Source organism: Poecilia formosa, unplaced genomic scaffold (genome assembly GCF_000485575.1).
Source record: "Poecilia formosa unplaced genomic scaffold, Poecilia_formosa-5.1.2 Scaffold409, whole genome shotgun sequence".
In the NCBI taxonomy this organism is placed as follows: domain Eukaryota; kingdom Metazoa; phylum Chordata; class Actinopteri; order Cyprinodontiformes; family Poeciliidae; genus Poecilia; species Poecilia formosa.
The window spans coordinates 53,721-74,708 of NW_006800348.1; the positions used below are offsets into that span (position 1 = coordinate 53,721).

The 20,988-nt window shown below is 38.9% G+C and overlaps 2 protein-coding genes across 7 annotated transcripts in view; one reads left to right on the plus strand and one right to left on the minus strand.

Moving 5' to 3' along the window:
* Positions 1–436: 436 nt before the first annotated feature.
* Positions 437–5,778, minus strand: gcdhb (glutaryl-CoA dehydrogenase b). 2 transcript variants are annotated; one of them, XM_007576512.2, is made up of 12 exons: positions 5,668–5,778; positions 5,174–5,289; positions 4,713–4,745; positions 4,464–4,604; positions 3,998–4,060; positions 3,729–3,899; positions 3,059–3,188; positions 2,057–2,273; positions 1,877–1,980; positions 1,643–1,768; positions 1,382–1,542; positions 437–1,015 (listed from the first exon to the last, which is right to left on the minus strand). In XM_007576512.2, exons 2-12 carry the CDS (start codon positions 5,274–5,276, stop codon positions 942–944), a joined length of 1,323 nt encoding a protein of 440 aa, XP_007576574.1. In that variant the 5' UTR covers positions 5,277–5,289; positions 5,668–5,778; the 3' UTR covers positions 437–941. The 2 variants fall into 2 exon arrangements, with proteins under 2 accessions (XP_007576574.1, XP_007576575.1); XM_007576513.2 differs by lacking the exon at positions 5,668–5,778 and adding an exon at positions 5,364–5,463.
* Positions 5,779–8,538: 2,760 nt separating this feature from the next.
* The window catches only part of LOC103155004 (choline transporter-like protein 2), a 23,066-nt gene continuing 10,616 nt past the window's right edge, over positions 8,539–20,988 (plus strand). For 2 of the 5 annotated variants that reach the window (XM_016663231.1, XM_007576514.2), the window contains exons 1-9: positions 15,082–15,322; positions 18,200–18,248; positions 18,327–18,400; positions 18,502–18,586; positions 18,867–18,951; positions 19,130–19,243; positions 19,342–19,402; positions 20,161–20,284; positions 20,375–20,458. In XM_016663231.1, coding sequence (XP_016518717.1) covers positions 15,289–15,322; positions 18,200–18,248; positions 18,327–18,400; positions 18,502–18,586; positions 18,867–18,951; positions 19,130–19,243; positions 19,342–19,402; positions 20,161–20,284; positions 20,375–20,458 — 710 coding nt within the window. In that variant the 5' untranslated portion in view covers positions 15,082–15,288. Of the gene's footprint in view, positions 8,748–15,081; positions 15,323–18,199; positions 18,249–18,326; positions 18,401–18,501; positions 18,587–18,866; positions 18,952–19,129; positions 19,244–19,341; positions 19,403–20,160; positions 20,285–20,374; positions 20,459–20,988 lie in introns of those variants that run through there. The other 3 variants (XM_007576515.2, XM_007576518.2, XM_007576517.2) reach the window with 3 other exon arrangements.

The following is a 20,988-nucleotide window of genomic DNA, read 5'->3' on the forward strand; positions in this document are numbered from 1 at the left end:
TTCGTGATGATACATATTTATTGAACAAATTAATTTAAGATAAAATTACCTTCCTGCTCAAAGTTTATGACAATGTTATTTAAAAAACTCTGCAGTTTGAATATCAATATTAAGCATTTTCCAAATCTTGTAAAATGGTTTGAAAAACGCCTTTATTTTTTTTTTTATTCAAGCATTTTCAAGGCAAAGCACCCACAAAAACCCTGAAATTTGTCATGCATAATTTGAACCACATGTGGATTAGAAAAAATATATTTTTCACTTTGAAATTAGTTGAAAGGTATTTGTAGTCGCCCCAATTAACACGTCATTAAAAACCCAAATTGTATGGTATTTGTCCCTTTGCCGAATTCATTTCGATGGTAAAAGGCCTGAACCTGTACAGAACTTTATCAAGTCCAGAGGACTCCAAAGTCATTTCCAGTGAACACACAGCTATGAAATTGATTTTATTCATGTCTCAGTTATATACAGACATTCTCCACACGTCTAACAGATGCTTTTAAGGTTTATCCGTTCAAATGATTGCAGGCCAACATTTTAGTGTTACAGTGTGTAAAGTGCATGAAGTCATAATTCCTGTAACAATTTCTGCTCCATTAATGACACATAAGCAATCACAAACACACAATGGGTACTCACGCTTTGTTGCTTTTATAACTGCAGGACCAAAACAGCAACAAATCTATAGCTTTTTAAACTCGTTCTCTTTTCACGCACAACTGAAGAACTAGATCTGTTCTTTAGAAGACGATTTGTTCGATTAAAACACACGAAGGAACTCGTTTGAAGGAAATCGTTTGAAGGAAATCGTTGTGATTTTCTACAAACGAGAGAGAAGTTTATATTGGGTTTTCTTTTTTTTTTTTTAAGAAACAGACTTGTAATTAGAATGTCATTTCCTTCCACAGAATTGTTTGTTGAGAGCTGGATCATTTGGATCATTTGCCAACGGTGAAGGACTGCAAGCCGGTGATGGCTCTGCCCAGGATCAGGGCGTGGATGTCGTGAGTACCTGATGGGAAAAGGCAGATCTATAAATCTAGTAAACAATGGCCGAAACTAAACAAATCTATAACAATATCTAGATTATTAGTGACAGCGTATTGCATGTCGAAAAAAGGCTGAAACAATCGTCAACTGAATTAATAATCGATTAATGGATAACTAGACACAGACTCAAAAACAAAATAGTCCTATTAAACACCTTTTTTCTATCCAATTATTAATCGAATAATTAAAAGAAAACAGATCAAATACACTGTGTTGATGTGAAGTCAAGCAGAAAGGGCTGAGCTTTTTACGTGTTGATGTTAGAACATGTAAATGATCAAAAGTATATTAAATGAATACGATACTTATGAATATTTTAGCATCTGACCTTCGTACGTGTTGACGGCCTCCAGGTTCATGACGTGGCGGATGACGTGGTATTCGTCGGCGATGCCGTTGCCGCCCAACATGTCTCTGGCCTGCCTGGCGATGTCCAGAGCTTTACCGCAGCTGTTCCTCTTCAGCATGGAGATCATCTCCGGCGCTGCTCTGTCGTTAAAACACCGGCAGGTTTTTATTTCTGCCCAACCTCTCATCGGATGTTCTTCGCATTAAAGATGACCGACTTAAGTCTCTTTGAAGTTCTTACTTTTTTTCATCGATAAGCCTGCCCAGCTGCAGGCAGGACTGCAGACCGATGGTGATCTCCGTCAACATGTCTGCCATTTTCTTCTGCATCAGCTGATTCCGGGCCAGAGGGACACCAAACTGGATTCTGGTGAAGAAAACAAAAGACAAAAACCCCCACAAAACGATACAAGTTAAATTAATAAAACGATAAAAATGTCCCGGTTTCAGTTCTCGGCAGCAGACGCTTTCCGACCTGTCCAGGGTGTACTGACGAGCCGCGTGGAAGCAGAACTCTGCCGCTCCCAGAGAACCCCATGCGATACCGTAACGGGCGTTGTTCAGGCAGCCGAATGGACCCTGCAGAGGCACGATTACAAACTGAACAGTCCTAAAGAACGGACTTTAAAGGCATTCGTTTTGGCCCTTTACTCACGCCTAGGCCGGCGGCTTTAGGAAGCAGGTTCTCCTCAGGAACCTCAACTTCATCCATAATGATCATCCCAGTGGCCGATGCCCTCAGGGAGAACTTCCCTTCGATCTTTGGGGTGGAGAAGCCCTTCATGCCACGCTCCAGGATGAAGCCGCGGACCTTCCCGTCGTCGCATTTAGCCCAGACCACGGCCACGTCCGCCACCGGAGAGTTGGTGATCCTAAAAGGTAGAGAGGCACGTAAATCAGACACACAACGCACCGGGAAGAGTCATTCCCAGTGTGCTGATGAGTGTTACCGAAAATATACAATTCAGTGAATTCAACCAGGGTTTCTACAGGCCATCAACAGGCCATTAACATATTAAAAGGCAACTTAATGTTTTACATGAATTTAAAGCATTTTAATACCTTTATGAATCAAATTTAAGACTTATATCTCCACAGAAATGAGCTGCGTATGTTAATACAATGACAGGCTTCTTATTTGTGGAGAAAAAAATAGAGAAAATGTTAATAATTCTACTGTGTGCCTTCCCTAAATCTTGTAGTTTTAATCCAATTAGAAAATGTAGCACAAATTAAAGTACATAAATGTATTAATAAACACGTAAATATTTCAGCATTTCACATATAGAGCTTCTGTGGTGAAGAGCGCCACTGTGTGGACAACTATGATCATACATCCTTACTGCAGACGCTGGGTTTTACTGAATAATCAAATACATAAACAAGGTCAAATACCTCTAATATTCACACATTCTCAGATTACCTTCCAAAATTAGATTACATCTCTTATAACTAGTTATTTTTCATCAACATTAAGGAATTACTGACTTAAAACAAGCTCTGATTTCTGGCTGAAAAGTTATTTGTAAGTTAGTTTAGTCTTATCTTAGGAGCATTACGATACTTGCACTAGAAACTGGACCAGAACTACTTGGTAAAATGTTGCATTTTTGCATTGTGTGTGGCGCCATCATGCTGTCAGTCAGACTCCACCCACCAGGTCTTGGAGCCGTTCAGGGTGTAGGTGCGGCTGGACGGGTTATATTTAGCTCTGGTCTCCATGCCGCTGGGGTCGCTGCCATGGTTGGGCTCCGTCAGGCCGAAGCAGCCCAGGATCTCTCCACGAGCTGCAACACACCAACGGGTCACTCACTAAAACATATAATAATCCTAAGATGATAAAAAAAAACATCAGATGTAGAAAATAATTGTTAAGATTTCATTATTTATGGTACCCCTTTACAGTCCCTTTAGCATAGAGCACTGTTTACAGAGACATCATAGTCTATTTTATTTATGCCTTTGGTTGTGTTTTATATTTCCGTTTTATTTTTTGGAAATGTAAAATATCTTAAGTGTTCTTAACAAAATTAAAGTTTATTGGTCTTTGAGGAGGCAAAATTGCATTATTATGCCGTTATCAATATATAACTTAAATGCTCTCAAAACAACAATATTATCGTGTATCAGAATAATTACTGGGACAATGTATCGTCCAGCGATGTGTTATCATGACAGGTTTAGCTGTACAGGTCAGCAGGAGTGTAAGACTGCTGACACATTTTAAACCTCGGCAAGCAGAACAGAAACTTCTAGACTTTTGCTGCTGATCAGTGAGGATGAGCACCAGAAACCTGCTGATGGACGAACTCTTCAGTTCTTCTTACCCAGCTTTGGGAGGTACTTCTGTTTCTGCTCCTCTGTGCCGTAAGCATTAATAGGGTGCATGACCAGCGATGACTGCACGCTCATGACAGAGCGATAGCCGCTGTCCACCCTCTCCACTTCCCTGGCAATCAAACCGTACGCCACGTAGCTCGTCCCGGCACAGCCGTACCCTGAGCGGCAAACACGAAACCAGACGTGTCCTTATAAAGTTTCAAAAAAAGCAAGAAATTAGTGGAAATTTGACTATCCTATAATGTTTTAGACTGACCTTTAATCGTTGGGCCCAGGACTCCCATCTCTCCCATTTCAGACACAATCTCTCTGTGGAACACTGGAAGCAAAACGTAACACAACCCGTCAGCTGAAGCTGGAAAAGAGGTTTTGTTTCCCCAATATAAAGCAAACTGAGAGCCAAATAAATTTCATTTGATTGGAAATAACTAACAGACAGAAACAATATAAAACTGATTAACTTGGAATTTCTACGTTTTTTCTCGCAACTTTTCAAGTTTTCAAACTCAACTTTTTCTAGATAATTTCTGGAATTATCTCAGAATTTTGGAGTTCTTTATGTTGCAGCCTCAACTTCTCCTCTGGTTTTTATATTATTATATCATTTTCTAAACAAAATTACCAAATGGTGATGGGACAAGCCCATTCAAAATGTATTTTTGAAATGTGGGAACCAATTTATTCAATGTAGACCTAAAAAATCTTGAGGAAAAACCTCTGACCTTCATTTCTGTTTGCCAGCAGGATTCGAGGCATGAGCTTCTCCTGGCAGTACGTCCTGAAGGAATCCCTGATGAGGATCTCCTCCTCCGTCAGCTGGCCCTCCAGGTCCAGGGCGTCCCTCCAGTCAAACTGGACTTTAGCTGCCGGACCCACAAACAGGAAATTATTGTTTTTATTATTTAAGCTAATCAGAAAACGTGTTCAGTTCCAAAAAAAAAAGTACATGCATAGCATTTGTCGATACATACGTGGTCGAGCCCTCTGATCTGACTTTTCTGCATCTGGAACAAAAAATACAAGCAGAAACGGTTAACGTTATGCGCAACATAACAGGAAACGACAAGAAAGAAGAAGATCCTAATTAGCAGCTCCAAATTGTAAAAAAAAAAAAAAAAAAGTAAAATAAAAAACTACAACTACAAATCCTTCAATCTGCACATCATTCAAAACCAGAAAATCTGAATGAATAAATGTTCAAACATGCTACAAACCGACCTGAACCAAAGAAAATATGAACAAATTAGAACTATTCCAGAGCATTCACATACACAGTTTCTGGTATTAATATGGCAAACTGTGATAAGGCTCAGTAGCTATGTACACTTTTGGAGCACTCTTTATTTGGAACCCTTTCAGTGACTAAATAAAGTCACTGACTTTCAGTTCCAGTTTAAACACCAAACAGACAGTATGAAGACTAGTTACTGACCAGGTCTGGTCGCTGCAGCGGTCCCCTGGGCTCTGGAGGCTGAGAAGAAGGCGCATCTGTGGGGATTCACCAACAGGCGACACACGGTGCTCCTCAACGCCATGATAGAAACCAGTCTGTGGATATTATATTAAAACAAACTCATTGCATTCATTGACACATTTATTAGAACATTTCTGCCATATTTTACCTTTAGGGGCAAGAAAACTGGTAGAAAAACGCGTTATATTCATGTCTACTAATGCCTCTTTATCGTGATGGCAAACAAATTAATCCAAACATCGCAGGAACTCGGTCAAGTTAGGCTAACTGAGCTAACCTGTGCGGTTAGGTAACTACAGCTGCTAACAAGCTACACGCGCATGCTCACTGTAGCTTTGTGCTAATTTTGAGTTTTAACGTTGAACTTATACAAGAGTTATAGGAGAAATTAGAACTTTGTGTTACAAAATAAGATGCAGCACCTCGCCGACGGTTGTATGATAAGTATTTACCTATGTAATCTTGGAAAAATAGCTCCTCTAGCTTCACCGGTCGGTCTTGAGTAACAGTGCGTTGACACTTTACCGTCAAAACATACGCATACGTCATCACGTAAGGCATACCTATTCGTTGTAGCGTCATTAAAACGTGCTTATTTTTGATGCCATTTTTGTACAATCAAAAATAATATATCTAAATTTTGAGTAGAGCGAAGAAAAAAATACGTTTTATCAGTGTTTATTACAAACTATTAAAAATCCACGTACATTTTTAAAGAAGAGCGACACTCTGATTGGTCACTTTCTGGGGGAGTGTCACTTCCTTGTAATAATCATAATAATAATAATAATAATAATAATAAAAAACACGTCTCGGTTAGCATGAACTTTACTATTAGATGAGCCAGACAAGTTACACAGAAGTGGCACGTGGAATGTTGTATCAAATTTTCCAGGCGTTGTTTTTACTGTGGAACCAATAGGAACATATTTGACAGTGCTTGAATGTCAAAAGAAAAAAACATTTCTCATATTTTATTATGCATTCATTGTACTTTATTTTAAACATTTGTCAGGTGGTTTGTTAATATAAACAGATAATTGGATAATTATATAGGAAACTGAAGCTACAATTCACACAGACCCACTAAAATCAGACATTAACATAATCAAGACTAGATAAATGTTGCACTGATCATTTGCTAGGGTCAAAATTTGGCCAAATAACAGAAAACCAAAGATTCATCCTTAACTACTCAGATTGGTGGGCGAAGTGTAAAGGTATGATGGATATTTTTTTCATACAAAAATCGAATTTTGCTTTATAAGGACTGCATTGTCTCAGCTAAATCCGCATGCTACTCTGGTTTAATCAGTTCTAGTGAAGGTTACTCTAAGTCTCTTTTCTCTGTTCAGCAAAATTCCAAAATAATCCAAATTCATCCCCTCCCTTATGCACTCTGCTGACTTTTGCGACTCTTTCATATCTTTTTTTTTCACTTTCAAATTCTCTGATATCCACTAACAACATAACTCTGTAGGAGCTACAGGAAGCATCTGTCCTCTGGAATCTTAAACAAATGTCTCTGTACCAAATACTAAGTTGTTGTTTTTTTTAAATATTGTATCAAATACTTATTCCAAGAGATAGATTGCAAATAAATAGAAATAATAGTAACAATACAAAGGGATTTTCTTGCTTAATTAAAAATATATATTCTGTCTCTCACAGTTGAGAGAAAATTAGAAAATTAGACCTCTGTATTGAGGTTTCCCACAGATGCACAGTCTACCTTTTGCATCAGACTGTGGATGGGTGTGGAGTGGCTCTACATGCACAGCAGGACAATCAATTTTCCACAACAAGCCTTGTTACGTCTGGAAAATCATTCCATAGAAAAGAGCACCAGCATCTTGTGTCACACCAGCATGAAGACATGTAGAAGATGCCACATCTACAAAATGACACTCTAAAACTCTTGCATTCATGCCCGTAACTGTATATGCCGAACTGCCTTTGATAACTCTAACAAAAATACAATTGCTTCCACTAAGTAAACTGCAAAAACACAAAATCTTGCTAGGTATTTCTGGTCTAGTTTATTATGCAGTACACTTGAAACAAGACAAAACTAAGTTAGAGCAAATTTTTTTAGCAAGATATAGGAGTTTTTTTAATGTTGATAACTCCTTAATATTGATTGAAGAGCGCTTGTTTTATTGGCAGATAATTTCACTTATCACAAGATATTTTTGCCACGTTTTAAGTGAAATAATCTGCCAATGGAACAAGTAACTTTAAGAAATTATTTACTTAAGGCAAACTCCTATATCTTACTGAAAAGTTACATTTAAGTTAGTTTTGTCTTATTTCAAGTGTACTGAAATGTTTGCACTGGAAGCTAGACCAAAATACTTGGTAAGATTTTGTGTTTTTGCAATGTAAACTGAGTATGCAGTCTAAAAGTTGAAACATTTATGAATTAATAATTAGCAACACAAGATTGTTACTGTACAACTAGTGGCATGGAAAAGCATTTTAACTGGTTGATGTTTGTCATATTTTCCCTAGTTTTAATCACAAACTTCAGCGTTTGTTCTTATTGGGATTTTATGTGAAACATAAAGTGGTGCATAATTCTGAAGTGGGATGAACATGACATGTGAAGACACTACATTTTAAATTAACAATATTTTCATTAAAAATTATTTTTAAAATTATATCTCTGTGATCATTTCTAACTAAAGCTTATTTAGTCAGGTGTTTTTAATTGTGTGGATATTTATGTCATAATTCACCAAAATAGCCGTCACAGATAGACAGCGTGCACAGTATAGCATGTTTCCTAGGAAACATGACTTGATGGTTTTTGTTTTTTTTTTAAAATAAATTCTAAATTGGGGTAAAAGTAGACAAAGTGGCAACCTTTAGATAAGAACTATAGAGGCATAATAAAATGCATTCTATGGATTTGTCAGAATATTATGAATTTATTTGTTTCCCATAAAGCAAAGTGATGATTGTTTTTAATGAATCATTACTATTCAATTTCTGCTGAAGTCATAGTTCCTCCTACGCCTTCTTACTGTTGTAATATGAGTCAGAACAGGAAACGTTAAGTCTTTTACGATAAATTATGAATGAAGAAATTGTGTACATTTCTCATTGTTCTGAAATATTTTCGAGTCTCACATGTTTTAACGTAAATCAGTATTTATGTCCAAACCAATCCTGCAATCTTGAAATAAACTAGAGCTGATTATAATGGAATTGTTTCTATTGAGCAACTTGGTTACCACTTAACGGTACTAAACATTAACCCGGCCTCAGTCGGTGATTGGTTGGCCACCGTGTCAATCATAGCCTCCTGCGCTGTCATTGGTCAGCACACTGCAGCTAGGAACGCCCTCTGAAATGTTTATGGGTCTGGGAAGATTTCTGAGCGGACTTCAACAAAGTAACCGAACGGAGGAAAGCGCTACAATAACTTGGAGTCCGAGCTGTAAAATATGCGCTAGCCTTCGCTTGTGAGCAGCTGGACTACAGAAGGAACACTCCGTCATCATGGAGCTGGAGGAGAAGAAGAAATATGGTAATTGTTTAAAGCTCCGAGCCATGCTATGCTTTATTTGTCCGGTTGCCTTCTCATTCGTTACATATTAACCAGTTGTTGGTTGACTCCTCCACGCGACACAGTTTCTCACGGTGACGTAGTGAAAACAGTTTTAGACGCATTAGCTCTCAGTCTCCTGTTTTCTCCTTTAAAAATAAAAACAAATAATTGTCCTTTGGTAGCTCGTGTAAAGACTACTTTATCTCTCGTGCTTTGTACGTAAATAAATAAACGAACATAAGGCCTGAAAGATGTTGCGCGTGATGCTTTCGCGTTAAGTTGGGGCAGCACTTCGTGCATTGTTAGGATGAAAAGCGTCCCAGTCTACGTTGTGCTCGTCCAGTTGCTGCCACATTCCTCAGACTGGTATGAGAGGCAAGCAGGGGCAAACTATCTATAGAGCTAATAAGTCAGCTGCCAGTCTTTCTGTTTCGTTTCATACCAAAGTGAGCTTTTGGTAATAATGATATGTGTCCTGTTAAAAATAGCGCCTGTCCAGCGCCCTGGTCTGGTTCAAGTATGCATTCCCCTTAAATGGATTCACTTTTTGTAAGGTTAATAAAATGTGACTGACCAACATAAAGCAGATTAAAGGTGTGGCGTGCATTTTGTTTTTAATAACCCCTCGCATATATTGTCTAGAGACAGAAACAGTTGTAAATTCTTCTTTGCAAAATAACACAGTCTCAGTCAGATTGGATCAAAAGTATCTTTCTTGCTGCTGATTCTAAACTGTGTTTAGGTCTGAGCTTTGACTTGGCCAATCTAGCAAAAAACATACAGCATACAATTTTGTATGTTTAGTTTCACTATTTTGTTGGAAGGTAAACATTTTCTGCAGCTGCTAATAAGTTTTCTTTCATTACTTTTACATTTACCATTCCATCATGTCTGATCAGCTTCCCTCATCTCTAGCTTCATTTCCATTAAAAAGTCTACTAATGTCAAAAGAACACAATTTCACAATTGCGGTGTTTCAGTTAAATAAATAACAATGCAGCTAAAATCACTTGTGAATAAGCTTGTTAATGCGTTATTTAAAAAAAAAAACATGCCATCATCCTCCTACCACTTCCTGTTTGTCTTCTTCGCCACTTGTAACATCTAGTTGTTGATGTTACAACAACGAGTGATTTTTCACATCACTCGGGTGTTGTGAAAAAAAAGTGCTTCCATTGCTGTTTTGCAAAATATATCTATTTCGATACGGCCAAAAGATCATATCGCAAAAAGTCTTTGTTGAAAACTATGCGTTTTTTTTTTTTTTTTTTTTTTTTTTTCAAAATTGGTGTGTTTCCGTTATTCTTGTAATCCCTTGTGGAATTTTAAGGTCAATGGAAACACAGCTATTGATGATCAGAAATATCAAACACAGTATGATACTCTGAACACCATGTTTCACAAGCTAGTTTTAGTGTTTTTTCCCCAAACAACTCAGGTTTGGTCTCTGAGGGTTATTGAAATAAAGTCAAAATGCCACTTTATTACTTTTTGTTGGTCTAAAAAATCCAAATAACAACACATAGTACTGATACGAGTTTGTTTACACGCAGCTTGGCAAGTCTTTAGGTGGTTTTGAGGTATTTGCACAGCTTAAAGTTTTTCTACAGTTCCCCTGCAGGATGCTGACAAGCAGAAATGAGAAACACAACCCTTCCATTTGCTGGCATTCTGTTTTCCTCCATTGTGTGCCTGCACACACCCATTTCCACTCCGCCTGCCACATGATGGCTAATTGATTCACTTAGCCTCCAAGAAAGTTTGCTTTCTCCTTTTCCTCATCCTCTCTCTCGCCCTCTCTCTCTCTCGCTCTCTCAGTGCTTGCTTGCAAAAACAAGGCAAGTTTCAGTTTAGTATCATAACACAGAGCAAGGAATATGCATTTGCATGTTGGCGTGAGGGAAGTAATTGGCAGTGGCTTCGCTCCAGAGCTCACTTTTGTAGCAACGGCGGTTTCCCTGAGGAAGCGTACCCACAAAAACACTCAAAACTAATATTTCAAAATGCATCTTCAAACCTAAAACTGACTTGGAGAGGAGGAAACGGCAAACAACCTAAAGCTCTCCGGAGTGCAGTGGAGGATTTTCTGAGTTATTTCAGGGTCTGGTTTGTGAAGAAACCTCAATGACAGGATCAGAGAGCAGCTATGCAGACATGCCCTGCTAAAGATTAGGTGTAATTATGTGCCATGTGTAGAGAAGTGGTTTTGAAACCTGAGCCGAGTGCTTCTCTGTTGTGTACGTTGAAGTCACTTCGGCCTACATCTGCAGGTTGCTGTGAGCTCATTTCTTCTGATATTTTTTTAGGTAATCTAGCAATCAGTGACAACCTGCTCTGCTACTGCAGCCACACACTTCCACTTTGATGTTCTCAATAGGCCACCCACAGAAACAAAAGCATGTGACTAAACTTGTGCAGAATCTAAACCCATCATCAGCATGTTCAGAGCTGGCTGGAGACAGCTTTTATCTTTGAAAAATAACTGAACGCTAAATCAGGGGTCTCCAAACTGTAGGCCTCGAGATCTACTGTCTTGTTAGCAGGCCTTTGCCAGACTCGATGGCATGCTGAAGAGGTAGTGGAGTCATTTGATTCAGCTGTGTGGAACAGGAAAAGAGCTGGAGAGACGCAAATCTTTCATTGTGTAGTGATTTGATTTTGACTTTTAGGGCCACGATTCGATTCAGAAACTAATTTTCTCATTCAAAAGGTCAAGAGATTCTGTTTAAATTATGTGACTGACGAGACGAAAAGACAGTGTAAACAACTAGAACATTTATTTAAAACCAATCTTCGAGGTTCCAGACAGAAAAAGTGTGACGATTGCAGGAGTGCCTAAATGTAAAAATGTATTGTTTTCCAGAAAGCACAATCAAATAACCCTCTTTGGGTTCTTTACAGAATAAATCCAGGAAATAACACTATTTCTGAAATAAATACCATATTTTCTGGACTATAAGCCGCAACTCCAAAGTTTAAAAAAAAAAAAAAAAAAAAAAAAACCACAGTAAACATACACATATAAGCCGCAACGGACTATAAGCCGCAGGCATCTCTGCCGCTCCAGGTTTTCCACAACGATGCAGCAGCAGAGGGGGGCGGGCACCCAAAATTTGAGTCATAACAGGTCAATTGAATATCACATTTATTGCAGCTGAAAAAGTTGCCAAGTTTAGATTTAACCGAACTGATTACGGTAGTTTCTGAACGGTAACAGTAAAAGTGCTGATCCTTTGTGTCTGCTACTAGCATGTGCCAAATGAAAATGGGCTGCTTCTTCTTCTTCTTCTTCTTCTGCTTTAGATTTCAACATTCCAGCAAAATTTGTTATTATGACAGGCCTACTTAGTCCTCAACGCGGCTGTCGCAGGTTTGATTCCCGGCCTGGCAACCTTTACCGCATATCTTCCTCTTCTCTCATTACCCACTTTCCTGTCAATTCACTATCAAATAAAGGCTGCTAGAGACAATGAAACCTAAATAAAATTGTGGTGAGGAGCAGCACAGCTCTTGTTCAGAGCTAAAAACAGATATTATTTGTTACACTGTAGGTTCCCGGCAGCAGAGAGCTAGCGCCTATTTTAGGTGGTTCTTATCTACCCAGCCGAGCCAAAATACCACCACCACCGAAACAGACACAAACACAAAATTTGTCACTTCTGCCTTCTTAAGCAGTGTGATAACTTTGACTGGCTATGTTCACACAGCAGCCTGAACAGATGAACTGGTCCAATATGCTCTTTTCACCCACTAAAACATCAAATTTGTGCCACTTTCATATGTGATAGTACTAACTTGGAAACTTCTCCAATTGTTTTCAAAATGTCTGTGGTTTCACTTCGCATTTTATCCAACATTTGCATAAATACGTCATAATTCTTCACCAGAAGAAGCCAGACACGGAAAATCTGGACGTCAACAATGGCTGAAAGAAGCAGTGCCGACGCTTCGGTCAGTCGTGTCACTTTGGAGAAAACAGAGGGCTTTCCAAATTCCCTAGAGGATTCATGGATAGTTTATTGTGTTGCTTCCTGAGTAGCTCCATAAATAGATCTGAATTTGGACTGAAAAGCAAGGATTGCATCCAGAAATCCACGCCCTTTGTCCCTAATTAAAGACTATTACTGAGGGATGCGGTCGTAACCCGGAGTTAAAGGTTTCCCAACTGCGTCACCTTGATAACGGATCCTAGCATAGTGTTACTGCAATAATAGCTAGCCCACTTCCCAGCCAAGAGATACACATCAGAGACAGAATGGACCATCAAAGTCCAGACCTTGATCCATTGGAGAATCCATCCAGTCTGGCTGAGCTTGAGCTGTTTTGCAAATAGGAATGTGCAACAATTTTTAGTCTGAACTTTAGGTTGAATGCAAATAAGCACCACACATTTTTTTTATTATTATTATTTTCACTTCAGCATTGTGTTTAACTGTGTTCACTGAATTCCCAGTAAGTGGAAGTTTGCGGTTATAAAATGACAAAAATGTGAAGAAATCCTACGCTTGTGGATACTTTTGCAACACTCTGTAGTTGCATGTAGGCTTTTGATGGGGAGATGACTCACCACAAGAGATTTGAACATTTTCCGTCATTATAGAATGTGGAGGGAGGAATCAAGACAATAAGGGGAGGGAAGTCACGGAATGTTGAGACTCATTAGCTTCAGTGTCTAGTCTAAAGATAACATCAACTTCTTGGGCTCAGGTTATTCTAATCAAATGTCGCTTTCTTTAGAATCTGGGCAAATAAATGGTTTTTTTTTTGTTATTTCTTCCCATTTCAGCAATTTTCTTTTTTTTTTTAAAGGGATATTTCATTGGAGTTAACAGCCTAACACTATGGAAAAAGATTAAAGCTTCTCAATGCTGGCATCAATCATAAAAGTTGTGGTTCTACCTTTGAAGCTCTGAAGCTCTCTAATTAGACATCATCCCACATGTCTGACGAAAGGAGGATTTTGAAATTAGAGTGTGGGATTAGTTACATGACCAGGTTGCTCTGCAGTTTCCCAGTGACGGCCTCGCCCTCTGATGTGTCGAATTGATGCCGGAACTCAAACCAAACCTGGAATATCGGCATGTCACAAACACCAACGGCTCTGCGTCTGTGGGGGTGGAATGAGAGCACATTCCAGTGGTTGATGACTTTATTTATGTGATTAGATGTTGTTCCAGAGAAACGTTATCAAAGGAATCCTTGTCAGTTGCAAATATTTGTGACTGAAAATTGAGGCTATCAGGTTTGTTTCCTTTAGGCGGTTTGAAGCGTCTTTGTCAGACCAAGTTAAATGTATTGGTGGACGATGTAGAAAGGATAACAAAGTGACAAATAGAAATGGAGAGCAATGTGTTTGTTAGCAGATAAGGCGTGTCCAAGATATTTGAGTTTATTTACATTGACAAGCACTGACAGTTTGCACGAAGATCAAATCATATTACCAAATATTCCTAATATCTCTGATTGCATTTGCTATTCAAGACATTTTTTACCACAACATAACCTCAAAAGTACGTTCAGTTTATCCTATAACCCTCTTCTTCTTTTAATATGTGACGCAATAAATCATTTAATCACATAATTAATTAAAACAAACTCAATTTCCATTTGCATGATTCATTGTTTTTCTCTTTTTTTCCTCTCTCCAATTGAATCATCTACATTTAGTAGTGATGAGTGAAATGGAGAAAAACGACCTTTTTAATTTATTGTAGTGCTTAATAGGAGTTTAGATTTTGCCTGTCAGCAGAAACATTGAAAGCACTGCTGAGAGCTGCAATACTGGCCATGAAACAGGAGCAGGTCAGATGGAAACTTTCTGTCACTTCATGTTTTTTCCTCCTCCTTTCCTTCTCTCCCTCAACATCTGAGGAAAACATTTACAACACTTTGGTCCGTCTGAGCTTTCGTTGTTTGAGTAACAGATTGGTTTAACACGGTCTAAATGCAGAACAGAGGGAGCAGATCAAAACATCCGGTCGCCATCAAAGACGACTAAAAAAAAATAGAGCTTCTGGATTTTTTCCTCATTGAGTTCCAATGCAGTGTCTAAAGGTCTCCACTAGGGGGAGACCATGCAGCACAACCTCCTAACCAGCAGGTGATTGGCTCAAAACCCCACACCTAAAACTAATTGGTTATAAACATGTAATGCTGGAGCTTTCCGTTTTTCCTGAACACATCCTAAAAATGTTCTCCACTCCCATCATCCTTATGTGATCGTAAGCTCGTAAAGCACAACTGTGTTTTTGTTGTGCTTTTTTTTTTTTCTTTCTTTTATACATTTTCCCGGCGCAGCATGAGGTCTGTGGGAAAAGGGTGGAGACTGGTGACCTGCAGGCAGGTGGAAGCAGTTTGTTTTCAGAAAAAACAGAAGAGGAGGAGTGTTGCAGGTTGTTCAGACAGGATGGACTGGTTTTGTGCTCCGTTTGCGTTCCCCTCGTTCATTCACTGGCAGGAGCAGAGCGGGAGCAGAAGTTAACTTTTTCTGCATATCTTGGCCCTGAAAGCAAGCTTCAACATGTCCGAGGAGGAAGAACGCTATGGAAAACACGGTAACGACTCCTCAAGCCTCCGTTTGATCTGTGTTCATCAGAGTTATGTTTGTTTTTGAAGTAGAATGAGCCTCGGTTTGTGTTTGTGCGGAGCCAGCTACTGTTAGCAGCTTTTTTTTTTGCTCAGGTGTGTTAGAGCAGCAAGCTGGACGTCAAATCTGTTTCCAATACTGACCTGACTTTTTTTTTTCTGCTTGTCGTTCTGGAAATGCTCCGATGGGATTTCAAACATTCATCTCATAGCTTGACTTGACAGCATGTCAGACGTGACAGTCTGAAATGGCAGCACACATGAAATATGAGACTGGTGCCCTTTTTGACATGAAGTGGTTGGAGGCTTGCTGTTGTATTTGCCTCAACTAAACACATGCAGACCTTTATGAAGATACAATAGAAAGTCATGAATTTAGCTTCACTGTTTATACTACTGATTTATTGCTAGAAATGGTAATAATGTCAATAATTATTTTCATGTTTTACTTTTTTTTTTAATCGTCTTCCTTCAGAGTTTTTATGAAGAAGGGTCTTTGAATCCTACATTTATTTCTGAAACACAAATGTCTTCATTGTCAGACGGACTTCCGTTTAACACAAAGCATGGCTTGTATTATGTAGCCGCAATTCAAATATAAAGTAGGGCTGCACCGATTGTGTTTTTCAGGCTGAGCACGACTTGCCAATTCCAATTTTACCCGATACCAATTTATTTATATATCTATATATATTTTTGTCTGAAATGTTGCTAAATATTGCAAGAAAGTTGCTGACTATTGCTAACTGCAAACATGCAGACATGACCTGGTGGGTGGGTCCATCAGTCAATCTTCTTTCTCAGTAGATCAGAAGAGGACAGCTGAATTTTAGACCTTTGACGATGCAGATAAGATGAGCTTCAAATTTAAGTATTTATTTTTTTTTGGCCTCAAATTAATGCAATAGCACACAGTAAGACAGGAGAGGGACATGACGTGACTTTTCCTGCTCTTACAGACACTGTTACAGTGATTTGTCTGATATATCTGTAATGATGTGCCACTTCCTTCCTCTGGTTCACTTCTTTAAGTTGGTCCTTTTGCTTTCCCACTGTAGGCCAACTGTTACTGTTTACTTGCGAGCAAACCGTCCAAGACTCATGTTTTCTCCCGTTTGGTTTGCACCAGAGTGCAGACAAGCGTTCATGCCCAAATGAAGTGAAACATTTAACCCTCGTATGTAGAAATGGGGTCCAACCGACCCCACACACACGTAAAACTTGTATCATTTGCCATTGTCCTCTACGTTTGTCTCAGTCCTCGCACGCACAAGGGTTAAGGAAAGAGAGCCTGCTCTGGCTTATCTGTTATAGATTTCACAGGACCACGAAAGTACGGATTCAAGTTGTTAAAATAAGGCAGCTAGACAGACAAAAATATGAAATTCTGTCATTTTTAAGACTAAAATACCTGGTTAATAATACATTCTTCTCCAAATCCAACATTTTCATAACATGATGTAACCAATTCACACCTGCTAGACAAGTTTAGATGCAAAGTATTTCCAGTGAGAACTTCTCCCGTGTTACTGTAGCTTCACTTGACCTCCAAATACCACAGCAGGCTCAGGAGAAGGAAAATGAAACTACAGCAAGAAAACTTGTGTACAAACAAGAAGTCTCACTTTAACATAAACTCTAGGTGTGTATCTCTGTGTGTGGTGCATTTCAGGTTAAAACCATTTAGTGAAGTAACCAAAGGTAGGTAAAGTAACTAGACACCAAAATATAGTATTACTCAAGTATAAATTAAAAGTATAATGCAGTAAAATGACTCGTTGAATTAATTTTTTCTCCCAATTTATTCAAGTAAATGTAACTAGTTTTTGCATATCTCTGATTTTGGGACATAGCTTGGTATACATGTCAAAACGGTTTGATGGAAAGTAAGTTTTGGCTCAGTACTCCTTATAAATATGATCGGTTTAGTCAAAGTAAAGCACAGGGGCAGATTTCTCATGGTTTTGCTCCGGCTTAGTCACCGACAAGGAATTTAGTAGGTTGGTGCCGGGCGTGTTGCGCTTGGAGGGAAACATCAGCTGACAGAAGAAAGGAGAGGAACAGTCAGTTCCTCTCACCGTGGAGAGGAACTGACCGTTCCTCTCCTGAACTGAAATCAGGCTGATTTCATGTCACTGTGGGCTGACCTGAAATCAGCCCGATCTGTACGGAGTTCCACAGGGTGGGAAACGCAAATGGGTTTGTACAGGAATCTGTTTGTTGGCTTAAAGCCCCATGAAACCAGAAATTGGTTAAATTCTTAGCTCTTGTTAATTTAGAACCACCAAACTACTGAAAAACCCATGAATAAATGCTGGATAAGCACTAAATTAATTACTCAGGCAGGTGCTAAAATAAGCTGGTTAACGTTGGTTAGTGAAAGTGCTACATGGTGATTATATGGTGATATCATGTATGGAAGTCTGTCACAATAAATTAATTGCATAAGTTCAAATGATCTTGATGATTTTGATGCTTTTTTTTAATGAGACTTCATAATATATTTTATTTATAGTTTTGGTTGTGTGTGGCTTTTATTTTTGGCTTTTTTTGTTGTTTTTTTATCTTGAATATTTAAAATATCTTTCAGTTCATGTGTCAATTTTTTACAAAATTGAAATTTTAGTGTGTGTGTTTTTAAGAAAATGTCTGAGATTAATCTAAAAATTTCTGAGGGATTTTTAGTGGAAATTTATACCATCACAATAGACCTTGATGCCACTAACTTTTTTGTTTATTATTCTTTTTCTCTCTTTCATAATTCTGGTGGGATGTTATTTTAAGTTCATTCTTTCAGTTCTTCCTTTTAATATGCTTATGTTGTGGATGGTCTTTGTTTCCTGCAGGTGAGCCCTTCAAACACGACCCCTCCTTCAAGGGACCCATCCAGAACAGGTGAGGCCAGGACTGCAGGGTTGGATTTCTCATTGTGTCGCTGATGAAGGCTTTCATTCATCGTTTTCTCCTCTCCAGGTCCTGCACCGATATCGTCTGCTGCATCATCTTTATTATCGCTATACTGGGCTATATTGCAGTGGGAATACTCGGTGAGGAAGTATTCACAGTCTGGTTTGCTAATTTAAAAAACAAAAGAAAAGAAATCCAGTTATAAGCTGTAAACATTTCCATTGAATCTTTGTGCTTCCAGCCTGGTCCCAGGGCGATCCAAGGAAGGCAATCTACCCAACAGATAGTAGAGGCGACTTCTGCGGACAGGCTGGGACTCCGCTCGAGTGAGTTACTTTTTGAGCAAATCTAGATATGAAACTACATGTAGTGTATAAAAGATCATATTTAAAATAAACAAACTATGCTTATCCTGATGGGGCAGAGGGGTAAGTAAAGCCTAGTGGCCCGCTAAGATTTTAACACACTGTGGGGAAACTGTGGTTTAGGCTTTGTAAAACGGCATTAGATAAAGAAACCCTTCAAACTACCTTTCAGTCTTGGAAGCTTTTTCCAAAACTGTTGCATAAAATATTGTCGACCAGAAAAATGTTCTTTTCCCCACAGGAATAAGAGGAAGTTGTTCTACTTCAACATCATGAAGTGTGCCAGCCCCATGGTGCTGCTTTCATTCCAGTGTCCAACCACACAGGTGTGAACTCGGCCATCTTCAGTCTCTTCAGTGTTGTGTTTAGGGGCCTGGGGAAACAGGGATATTCTAGTTTGTATTCCTTTTGCATCACAACTTTGTTTTGTTGTTGTTGGATTTTATCCTCCCTGCTGCTATCTGCACTTGACAAAACTTTTCTACTATAAATGTTGATCCTCAGCTGTGCGTGGAGAAGTGTCCCGACAAGTTTATGACCTTAGCCAAAGCCTATACCAACAACAAAGAATTTAATTACTACAAAAACTTCTGCAAGGAGACTGTGACAAGTTCAATGGTGAGTTCCCCTCCTGTAGCATTTTTTAGTCTCTAGATTAGTGCAGATTAATCTAATCATTGTTTCTTCCTTTGCCTGTTTTTGTTCCTGTATTTCAGAGTTTACCAGAAATTCTTCGTGACAGACTCTGCCCCACTATGCTGATCCCCAGCAAGTCATGTTAGTGGATTTTGTACTTCTGAAGCTGTCGCATTAATTGCATACAACTGAAAGCATTCGATTTGCAATATTAAAAATGATATTAGTCAGTCTGAAGCCTATTGCCTGATAACCTGACAAGGTCCCAAATTAGCTCCCTTACAGTCCTTGATTGTTTTTTTATAAAAGATCACTGCAAAAGGGGGAAACTACACAGCGCCTGCAAAGCTGAACATTTTCCATTTATTTACAAGAATTTACAGTATTCATACGTGTGCGTGTGTGTGTGTGTGTGTGTGTTGACTTTCTCAAAGAGATTGGTCTCACCAGCTGTGGATTCAAAGATAATGGCCGTCTGCAGCGTTAACATTTGGCTGGGGGGAAGAGGGAGTTAAAACATGGTGAACTGTGTAAATACAACTTTCTAAAATACTACACAGTTTAGATTTTGTCTGTCTGAAGGCTTGATTGCACCAGATTTTTTTTCAAGGATATCAAAGTAAAGGGAACTGTATAGAAATGTAGGCCACACCTTTCAGATTTCTTCTATGCACTACTTTGGTTAATTGCATCAAATCCCAATAAAATACACTCAGGTTTGTGGCTGTAAGGGGCAAATCTATATAAAAGTTAGATAGCTAGCTAATTGCTACTGAAACTAATGCTTCTGATGGGACTCTAAAATATTTTTTAAAGATATTCAAAAGTTTTATAGCGTATTCCTTGTTGACAAACTTTTCGAGCTGCTATATACCTCAGTGTGGTTCTTTCTTCCTTAGTCACCCGTAGGTGCTTTCCAGCTTTGGGATTGAAAGGAGGTGTAGTAACTGTTGGAAACAGCACCACGTTTGATGATGGAGAAGGAAACCAACGGGATGCTAAAGATCTTGTGGATGGAGTAAAGTGAGTACACAGCAGATCCCAAACGCCACAAAAACGATTATTAAAACATGGCAGCAATCAGGTTTCACACTGTGGAAATGAATCTCTTAGGAATGCCACTGTGGTCATGGAGGCTCGTCAGGTGGTTATGAAAATATTTGAGGATTACACGCAGTCCTGGTACTGGATCCTTATGTGAGTAACTATTTCTTCTTCTTGTCTCTTTAATTATGTATTTATTTCTTTTCTACTTTAAAGTATTATGTAAAATCAACTTTTTTGAGCTTTACATTGCGTTATGTTATTCCCTCATCAAAAACATACCTGGAGTGTTGCCTTGAATCTTTCATGCATGTTTGAGAAATCCTTTAATCTCCCGTGGCAACCACTCAGCTGTGCAGAACATCTGGGTGGACTTAGCTCCGCCTTTGAGGATGAACTTCCTCAGCGGTGCCTTTTACGAAATTCTGCTTCTCCCTCTCAGGGGAGGGAGAATCTCAGCCCTCCTCTGAGATTCTCCCACTCAACTCCTTCAGACTAGCCAGCAGCAATTAGCAAACACCTGGTGGAGCTGTGCATCTACTGAGCTCAGAGGAGCTGCTTCTCAGTGCATCACTGGTAAAAACATTGTTAAAGGTTTAATAGTTTAATAGCCATGTAGCGGTGACTTCCTGAAAGTGGAGTTTCAGAAAGAGCAGGAGCTTCTTAAAGAGACAGAGGCCCAT

Coding starts and splice junctions, on each gene's coding strand:
- gcdhb (XM_007576512.2), bottom strand. CDS start 5,276: ATGGCGTTGAGGAGCACCGTGTGTCGCCTGTTGGTGAATCCCCACAGA. Junction 4,746..5,173: donor CGCTGCAGCGACCAGACCTG/GTCAGTAACTAG, acceptor TTTTTGTTCCAG/ATGCAGAAAAGTCAGATCAG. Junction 1,769..1,876: donor CGTCAGTACACCCTGGACAG/GTCGGAAAGCGT, acceptor TTTCTTCACCAG/AATCCAGTTTGGTGTCCCTC.